At 62.8% G+C, this 9,644-nt stretch overlaps 1 protein-coding gene across 1 annotated transcript in view; it reads right to left on the reverse strand.

Annotated features, from left to right (window-relative positions):
* Positions 1-626: 626 nt before the first annotated feature.
* CACFD1 (calcium channel flower domain containing 1) overlaps positions 627-9,644 on the reverse strand; it is a 10,789-nt gene continuing 1,771 nt past the window's right edge. Inside the window, exons 2-6 of the mRNA XM_006776527.2 lie at positions 9,580-9,602; positions 8,715-8,787; positions 6,006-6,131; positions 3,091-3,198; positions 627-2,590 (exon numbers count right to left, since the gene is read on the reverse strand). Of these exons, the coding sequence (XP_006776590.1) occupies positions 2,500-2,590; positions 3,091-3,198; positions 6,006-6,131; positions 8,715-8,787; positions 9,580-9,602 (421 nt within the window). The 3' untranslated portion in view covers positions 627-2,499. The remainder of the gene's footprint in view (positions 2,591-3,090; positions 3,199-6,005; positions 6,132-8,714; positions 8,788-9,579; positions 9,603-9,644) is intronic.

Genomic DNA, 9,644 nt, shown 5'->3' on the forward strand with positions numbered 1-9,644 from the left:
GCAGGGGAGCACACTGCCAGGGAAGCACCACCCAGGACTGGGGCCCTCAGGCCACACTGGACAACCTCAGGCCGAGTTGCCTACTCGCCCACGGAGGCCGCGATGAGGACAGACAGCTGGAGGCAGAGGAGTGGCTCCGAGCACCTGGCTGCCACCCAGCACCTAGGCCTGGGGAGGAAGGCGGAAAGCTGCACCTGAGGGCTGGGCGGCACCACGGGCAGCACTCCACACTCCCGCAAGCCAGGGCACTGGACCCAGCACAAACACTAACTCCCACACCGCCCTGACGCCTGGGAACTGAGGGCTCGTCTACCCACTTATGAAAATAAAGACACTGAGCTGTAACCCTGCTGTGAAGGAGCCCTGGTGGAGGAGCCCCCTGCAGCCAGGTTAGACCACATTTTCAGCCAAGGTTGCCAGGGCCTGCGGTCCCAGGTGGCCCCCTTATGGCCCCCCTCCCCCCACCTGTCCACAGTGAGGCAGAGGCTCCCGCACTTCCAGCCGTGGGGCCTCGGGCCAGCAGCTGGCGGCACAGCCGTCCGGAGAAAGGGCAGCTGTTCCCAGGGCCAGAGCATCCCTGGGGGCCGGGCATCCCTCCCCCTCACTTAAGGCAGCGCACGCGAGCATACAGACTGCCACCAGGCTTTATTGCTCCACAGTCAAGGTAAACAGAGACAGCGAGAGCCAGAAGGCAGTCCAGACACGGGAGGCGGGCGTGGGCCCTGTGGTGGCCCCTCCACCTCTGGACAGAGGTTCCTTGCAGGCAGGACTCCCCGGGAGACAGGTCACGGGCTCCAGGACCACTCGTCAGACTCACTGAGAACCTTGGGCAAGTGCCTGCCTGCTCTGGCCTGTGACGGAGGGGTCAGAGGGCCCTGCCACATCTCCCAGCTCTACAGCCGGCCCAGCACCCACCCAGCTGCCCACAGGGCACAGGTGCAGCCTCCCTTGCCACACGCAGGCAACTCTCCTCCCACAGCACGGCCATCGGCGAGCTCCCTGCACCGACAGGAAGCTAGCAGGAGTGACATCGGACCCCTTCCTGGATCAGGAGCCCAGAGGGCGAGCGGCCGCTGCTCCTCCTGGGAGGTAGACAGGTCTTATTCACGGCACACGTGGAGAACACACAGACACGCGCACACACACGGCACACACACCACCAACCCGGAGGCCTGGGCCACAGCCCTGAGGAGGGCGGCCCCAGAGGAGCCTGAAGGCACGTGTCCACCGCACTGGCCACTGCAGGGCGCTGGGCTCGGCCCCGCCGGCTCCTGGAGGGCTGCTGGGGACGCTGCTGACCGGGACCCAGGGATGTGTCCCTGGGGCAGGGGTGCCACACCCTGAAAGGCCCCTCTGGGAAGCCAAGAGCCGGGCACTGCCCTGGGCTGGGAGCCAGAACAGGCCCAGCGTGGGGCCTGGGGGCTGGGAGAGGAGCAGGAGTGGGCCCCTGACAGAGCATTCTCCACACCTGCCCATCCTGCCGGGTGCAGCCAGGCCCTGGCAGACATGCCTAATAGCTGAAGGCCAGCCGGGGAATCAGAGTGGCCAGTGGGCACGGCCACGGGCAGAGGAAGTGACGATGTGGAAGGAGCCTGCAGGAAACCAGCCCACAGGTGCCCAAAGGGCCACTCCTGGGCACCAGCTCTCACAGGGATACTAAGGTGGGGCAAGCTCAGGCCTGCACAGGGCAGGACCCCACTTCCTTAGCACCAGGGGGCGGGGAGGGGAGAGCCCGGGCTCAGGCCGGGCCGTGGGCCGCATCCTGGGGTGGCCTGTCCGAGGCCCAGGGAACTGGGGGAGGCACAGTCCCACCAGCTGTCCGGCTGCTGCCGAGGCTGCTGTTCCAGGTGCGCCGGGAGCATCGTGGCCGCCCTGCGGGCTCCCATGGAGGAGCGTGGCTGGGGCCGTGGCAGCAGCAGACAGCCCTCCACACTGCTCTGCCCTGAAGGCCAGTGGACAGAGGTGGCCCAGCCTCCCGGAGGCCTCCTGCCTGGAGAGCGGGGAGGCTCACTCGGCTGTGGTCCGGCCTCCGACCGGGAGACGGGACCAGGGCTGCAATGAAAGCTCCTCCAGGCTTCCCGGGCCCCGCGCTTCAGCCAGCCGTGACCGTCCACCCAAGGCCTGTTTCCAGCCACGCAGGCTGCTGTGGGGCCAGGAGGGCTGTTGGCGCAGAGCCCAAGTCCTATGGCCTGGCTCACCAAGGCTGGCAATGCCCATGTCCTTGCTGCTGGGCAAGGCCCACAGAGCCCTCACCCCAGCATCAGCTCAGGGCCAGGAGATGCCAAACTGGGAAGAGGGGCAGACAGGGTTCCAGTGTGGGGACAGGTGCAGAGAAGCTGATGGGAGCTTGGCAAAGGCTCCTCCTCCAGGCTGTCCCCCAGGGTCAATGCCTCCTCCTCCAGGCTGTCCCCCAGGGTCAATACTTCAGGGCCTGTCCTCTTGAACTTGCTCACGCAGAACCCGAGGAGTGAGAGGGTGGGGAGGTCCCTTGGACCCGCGTCACAGCTCCCCCTCCAGGGTCTCTGCGAGCTTCTCCTCATCAGCCTGCTGCTTCTGCTGCTGAATCCGGGCGTAGGAAATGGCGTCACCCCTGGGGAGACAGCAAGGCAGGGTCACAGCAGGGACAGGCCCCAGGCACACGGCCCCCCCACCTACTACCTGGTTCCTGGCCAGCAACCTCACCACGACCTGCAGGCACAGCCTACCAGGTCTTCAGGTTTCCTCAGAGAGCTTGGTGCTTGATGGCAAACATGTCCTGTCACCTCTAACAGTGGAGCAGGCTGCCTGGATGCCAGGCTGGGGGTGGCACCTGCCACAGTGCTGGGGGGCCTGCATGGGGAGGCTCTCACGAGCCCTGTCCACATCCCGGCCACAGGCTGACGAGGCGAGACTGACCACCAGGAAGCCTCACAGATCCTGCTCATTCCCTGGAGCTGAACACCCTGAAGATGCTGATGGATCATTGACCACCTCTGTGCCTCAGTTTCCACAACTGGATACCAAGGGCCACTGTCAGACCCTCCTCACTGAGACTCGGGGGGCAGGAAGGAAAGACCCCCGCCCCAGGGGGGCTGGGACGGGCAGACGCACTTTTTGCCCAGGGCAGAGAGTCCGTACAGCACGCCGGTGGCGAAGGCGACAGCATTGCCCAGCAGAGTGGTCAGGGTCAGGCTGATGATGATGGGGACGACGGCCATCCTGAGGGAGAGGCAGAGGTCACGGGGCGTGCCCCACCTGCAGCCGCCACCCACCTCCAGGCTCCCCCGTCCACCCAGCCCCTCCCTGACCATCAGGTACAGGAGAGTCCCCAGAAACCAGCTGGGACGGAGGTTCACAGCTGGGCTTCCTAAGTCCTCCAGTGCCCATGACCTTGTCTGCCCAATTCTGGGTGTCGTCATCGGATTTGTGAAAAGGTCTGTGACCCCAAAAAGGGCTAAGACAGCACTGAGATGGTCCAACCCCCTCCAGTTCACAGAAACAGGCGACCAGGAAACCTCTCGTCTGTTCAGTCCCTTACGGCTCTGTGCCTGTGGGCTCTGTGACGCTGGGCAGCCTGCTTAACTTCTCTGAGGCTAGTCTCTACTGTGGGGGGGAATCAACCCTCAGAAGCTTTGTGCGACTGAGCGAGGGAGGGCCAGTTCACACACCGCCTGGGACAGAGGCACTAATTAAATGCGGCTCCTGGCAGCACAGGACAGCCCGCCATAGGTCAACAAGGAAGAGCCAAAGGTGGAACCCCGCGAGGCATGGGGCTCATTGCCAGGTTCCGGCACCGGCAGCTCACTGGCTCTGTCCTCTCCGGTCCCACATACAGCCTGGCGCCCCCTGGCGGCAGGTGTCCCCTTGGGCTTAAGTACCCGCAGGGCTGAGCCTTGATGGTGGGATTAACTTGGCCAGGAAAACTCTGAGAAATGTGTGGGGACTTGGACCAGCGTGCTGTCCTGCCACTTCCTGGATGAGGCTGCCCACGCTCCCAGGCATGCGCCCCGGCCTCCCCCTGCCCACAGTGTGACCGTACAGAGGAGCAGACAGCGGGCACAGCCCTCTGGCCACACGGAGGAGGAGAATGGGGCCCGACCTTTTCACTTCACCAGGACTTCCAATCTGGCTGCCACGTGACATGACGTCCTACTGGGCAGCTGACCCCTGCACCACACGGGTTTGAACTGCACAGGCCCACGCGTGTGCAGACCTTTCCAATAAACATGCACAGCACTGTAAATGCATTTACATATATTTTATTTTCTTCCTTACGATTTTTTAAGGTATGTTTATTGATTTCAGGGAGGAAGGAAGAGGGAGAGATAGAAACACCAGTGATGAGAGAGAATCATGGATTGGCTGCCTCCTGCACACCCCCACTGGGGATCAAGCCTGCAACCGGGCATTTACCCTGACCGGGAATCTAACTGTGACTTCCTGGTTCATGGGTCGATGCTCAACCACTGAGCCACACTGGCCAGGCATCTTCCTTAGGATTGTAATGTTTCTCTTCTCTAGCCTACTTTATTGTGAGAATACAGTATATGATACCTACCTATGTGTCAACCCACTGCTTATGTTGCCGATGAGGCTTCTTTTAGTCAACAGCAGGCTATTAACACTTCCATTTTCAGGGGGTTTGACTGCATGGGGTTGGCACCCCTAACCCCTGCGTTCTTCAAGGGTCAAGTGTAGTTACAAAATTTCTAAGTGATAAAGGAATAACAGAAACTACAACAACAGAAAGGCCACAGGGGAAAAAATCTGTCAAAACCAAATGAAAGGCAAACAACAGACTAGAAAAACATCTGCAGGAAATCTGACAAAGGACTGAGAAACCTTTGCTACAGACACACACTAAGGGAACACTAAGGTGCCAACAGGTAAAAAGCAAAGTGGACCGTTCTCCCAAAAGAAAAACGCGATCGTGGAAAAATATTTCGCCTCAGATGACAGGCAGAATGTGGACATGGTGCAGCATGGTGGGTGGACGGGGAAACCAGTCCCCCCGAGACCTTCTAACCCAGTGACCCCACACCTGGGCATGCGTCTGAGGCCTCATCTTACACACAGGAAGTTTTAGTGAAGGTCAAAGGTCGGTTTAGACCACGTTCACAGAGCAGGGCGCATGCCCCGCTGAAGAAATAACCCTATTGGTAAAGGTGACCTTGGGGAGTCCCTGTGGTGATCTGAGAATTTTATGTCATAATGTTTAATTTTAAAAGCACAGGAAGGGTTTACTTCTAACGGTGATAGCTGTAAGAGGCAGGTTCAGCGCCACGCCTGAAGACAGAGGCACGCTTCACAATGTCAACAGGGAGCAGGGCTTGGGCAACAATATCCTATTTTAACGAATATGTATGACTGCTGACGTTTAAAGAGTAGAGATCCGGGCCAAGGGCGCGGAGATGCAGTGTCCGTGACCCTGTGTTTAGATTCGGGGCAGATGGCTCTGGGACGGGACTCACATCAGAGCTCAGTCCCAAATGCTGGGCTCCCGGGGAAGGAACCCTGGAAACAGGCACCCCGCATCTCCCCACAAAGGCAAGCGAGACAGTAAAAACCTGCAGCTGCTGCTGCCAGAGGCTGTGGAGAGCTGGGGCTCGGGGCGCCGTGCTAGAAGCTTCTGCATATTAAACACGCCTGCAGTCAGCGCCTCTCGGGGCTCGGCCGGAGCGCCGTGCTGCGTGTGGTCAGAGGCGGGCAGGAGGCCACGTGTGGAGCGTGTTCTCTGTCTGCATCTCCCCTCGCGCCGGGCGTCCGGCTCGGGAAAGGCTGCGCAGACGCCGGCACAAATGTACCCGGATGCGTTTCAAGTCCCATCTGACGGGCCCTTTCTCTGCTACACACCAAGCGGAACCGTGTCTGACCGGGCGGCGGGTCCCATCCTGTATCAGCAACCATGGTGCCCACAAAGGAATCCCAGGTGAAACCTCCCCCGAGCGACCGCGGGCGCCGGACCCCACCCTCAGGTCACTGCCGGGCAGCGTTCGGGAAGCATGCCAGGGCCCCGCAGCCCTCACCCGCAGTAGAAGACGGCCTTCTGCCAGGAGCGCAGCTGGTCCACCTTCGCCGCCACCGTGTTGGCGAACTCGATGAATGGGCAGCAGAAGGGCGCCTCGCAGAGCAGCAGGACGAAGGCGTTCGTGCTGGAGGCAGGGAGGGAGCGTGGCTGACCGCTGGGCCCCGACGTCTCAGCTCTCCCCGTCCCATGCCCCTAACTGAACTGAATGCCTGAGGCGAGAATCAGGGTCTTCCCTTGATCCAGGCTGGGGACAGCTCAGCCATAGCGCAGCCCGTGTCCAGGCTGGGGACAGCCAGGCCTTAGCACAGCCCGTGTCCAGCTGGGGACAGCCAGGCATTGGTGCAGCCCGTGTCCAGCTGGGGACAGCCAGGCCTTAGCGCAGCCCGTGTCCAGCTGGGGACAGCCAGGCATTGGTGCAGCCCGTGTCCAGCTGGGGACAGCCAGGCCTTAGCGCAGCCCGTGTCCAGCTGGGGACAGCCAGGCATTGGTGCAGCCCGTGTCCAGCTGGGGACAGCCAGGCCTTAGCGCAGCCCGTGTCCAGCTGGGGACAGCCAGGCATTGGTGCAGCCCGTGTCCAGCTGGGGACAGCCAGGCCTTAGCGCAGCCCGTGTCCAGCTGGGGACAGCCAGGCATTGGTGCAGCCCGTGTCCAGCTGGGGACAGCCAGGCCTTAGCGCAGCCCGTGTCCAGCTGGGGACAGCCAGGCATTGGTGCAGCCCGTGTCCAGCTGGGGACAGCCAGGCCTTAGCGCAGCCCGTGTCCAGCTGGGGACAGCCAGGCATTGGTGCAGCCCGTGTCCAGCTGGGGACAGCCAGGCCTTAGCGCAGCCCGTGTCCAGCTGGGGACAGCCAGGCATTGGTGCAGCCCGTGTCCAGGCCGGGGACAGCTCAGCCATAGCGCAGCCCGTGTCCAGGCTGGGACAGCTCAGCCATGGGGGCTGAGGGTGCACCCTCAGTCTTCGTGTTCTCTGTGGCTGGGTCAGACACAGACCCTGGACCCTTCCATTCACCTCCAGGCCTGAGGAAAGCCCCTGGGTCCCCTCATTTGGCAGAAACACAGGCTCAGGGCACCCCAAAGCCCCCACTCCCCCAGAGCAGGACCTCTCTGCACAGCTCACACTGCTCTCACCCCCAACCTCCCACACGGCCAGGCCTCCCAGCATGGCCTTCCACAGCGCTCGGCCAACTCTTCCAAGGGTCCAGAGCCTCTCCCGTCGGGCCCGTCCCCCTGCCTCGGCCAGCACAGCTCCAGGCTCCAGAATCACAACCCAGGCCTCACCACTGCCTGAGCCCCCTGAGGGCGGACATCTGCCCATCTCTGTGCTCCTCCCCCACCGCCCCATGTGGGCAGGGGCCGCGCTGGGTGCCCAGCCACTTCTCATTGCCTAGGGGTGTCAGATGCAGCCAGAGCGCTCTGCCCAGTTCTCACCCCTCCCTTCCCTTCCCACGGGCAGCGACCCTGGCAGGAGGTGGGCAAGGACTCATCAGGCGTTCTAATGCCTGACCCTCGCCCACTCTGATCTGCTGCATCTGCAGCCAGCACTGCCTGCCCACCTCGGAGCTGGACCGCCTGATCCCAGCACCTGACTGAGACCCGACAGAAACCTTCCTTCCCGTGTCGTCTCCTGGGCTAGCCAGGACGGCCTGGGGGCTCCCAGGGTGAGGCCCATGGCCGTGGACTTGGTGCCCGCGGAGTCTGACGTTGTAGACACTACACCCAACAAAGGCCGGGGTGGGCGTTCCAGGCCCGGCCCTGACAGGGCTCAGGAAAGCCAAGCCCGGGGCACGGAGGAGGAGGAGGAGGAGGAGGAGGAGTGGATGCTTCACCTTCAGCACCGACTCCACCCCCTGTGCCAGCAACAGCCAGCCTTGGGGAGGACCAGGTTTCAGCCCAGCCTGGAGGGACAGCACCCCCCCATCTGCCAGGGAAACAGCTCATCCAACTTGAGGGGATGGAACCTAAGGCCTGACCTCAAGCCCACCAGTCCCTTCTACAGAGTCACAAACACGCTGGGCAGCAGGACAGGGACCCGGGGATGCCTGTGACTTGGGGGAGGGCCGGGGCAGTGCAGTCCTAACCCTGCACTGGACTCCCCACCCCACCAGCTGGGAGGACTGTGGGACTGGAAGGGGCCGCTGGGAGTGTCCTTCTGGGAGATCTGACCAGGGCCTGCCCTGCCCGGACCCCAGCCTCTGTGCCAGGCTTCCAGCTCCTTCCTAAGACCTCCGCTGCGCCCTCTCCCACCCCCTCCTCCAGGGCTGAGGGAACAGGAAGAAGAGCAGGCCATTCAAACAGGCGTGTATCTGCCTTTGGAAGACCTCTCATCAGGCGTTCTAATGCCTGACCCTCGCCCACTCTGATCTGCTGCATCTGCAGCCAGCACTGCCTGCCCACCTCGGAGCTGGACCGCCTGATCCCAGCACCTGACTGAGACCCGACAGAAACCTTCCTTCCCGTGTCGTCTCCTGGGCTAGCCAGGACGGCCTGGGGGCTCCCAGGGTGAGGCCCATGGCCGTGGACTTGGTGCCCGCGGAGTCTGACGTTGTAGACACTACACCCAACAAAGGCCGGGGTGGGCGTTCCAGGCCCGGCCCTGACAGGGCTCAGGAAAGCCAAGCCCGGGGCACGGAGGAGGAGGAGGAGGAGGAGGAGGAGGAGGAGGAAATGCGCACGGTGGCCCGAGCCCCGCAGGAAGGCGCGCTACTCACATCATCCACACGCCCGCCGCGATGTTCAGAGGGTGGATGGTGATGCAGCTGAACAGGCCCGAGATGGCGCACGCTTGAAAGCAAGAGACACGGCAGGATTAGAAGCAGGGGACAGGTCCGCCGCGAAGGCCACCGGGGAGACGGTGTGTGACGTCAGAATCCCTTCCGACCCCCCATTCCCAGGGGCCCACGAGAAGTCCTCTGACTCAGGCCACGGCCTGGGTTTGGGCTGTGACAGGGCCGCCTCTGAAAACAGCCCGGACAGGCAGGCCTGGGTCCCAGGCTCTGACCTGCACACCAGCCAGGCTGTGGCTGGGTGTGTTCTCACCTCGCAGGCCTGTTTTCTCTCCTGCACACAGGCCAGTCCCATGTCCGGCCTGCCCACCCCGGCACAGCAAGGGGGTGGATCCTCTTCTACCCTTGAAAGGGGCTTCTCGGGTGCCCCAAATGTGGAGCGTTGCCCACCCCCCACCCCCACTGCACCCTGCGGGCAGGGTCTGCCACACTCGCCCTCCTCCTCTCTCCACAGCCCGCAGGCCCAGCTTCACCAAGAATGCCGGCAGCCTGCCAGGCAGGTCCAGGGACCCAGCCAGCGCCATAGCTGGGAGGGCCCGCTGAGCAGCCAGCAGCACCAGGTCATTAAAGTTGCATCGCGCCTGTGCACCTGAGCCCGGTGCGGCTGGAATTCCAGTTTTCCCGTGTAACCCTATGCAGGCAGCAGGCGGGGGAGGAGGACCAAAGTGAGCCCAGCTGCAATGGGGCTGCCCTCGTGTGCCCCCTAGACCGCCTAAATAACAGACGTACTTCCTGCCCACCAAAAGCATGCCACGTGCACACTCAGGCCAGGTGCCCAGGGCCACGACGCCAAGCGCCCACAAGACAACACTGCTCTGTGCTCGTCAGCTATGCACCCCCACCCCCTACCCCCAA

The sequence above is a fragment of the Myotis davidii genome, unplaced genomic scaffold (assembly GCF_000327345.1).
Source record: "Myotis davidii unplaced genomic scaffold, ASM32734v1 scaffold609, whole genome shotgun sequence".
Classification (NCBI taxonomy): Eukaryota; Metazoa; Chordata; class Mammalia; order Chiroptera; family Vespertilionidae; genus Myotis; species Myotis davidii.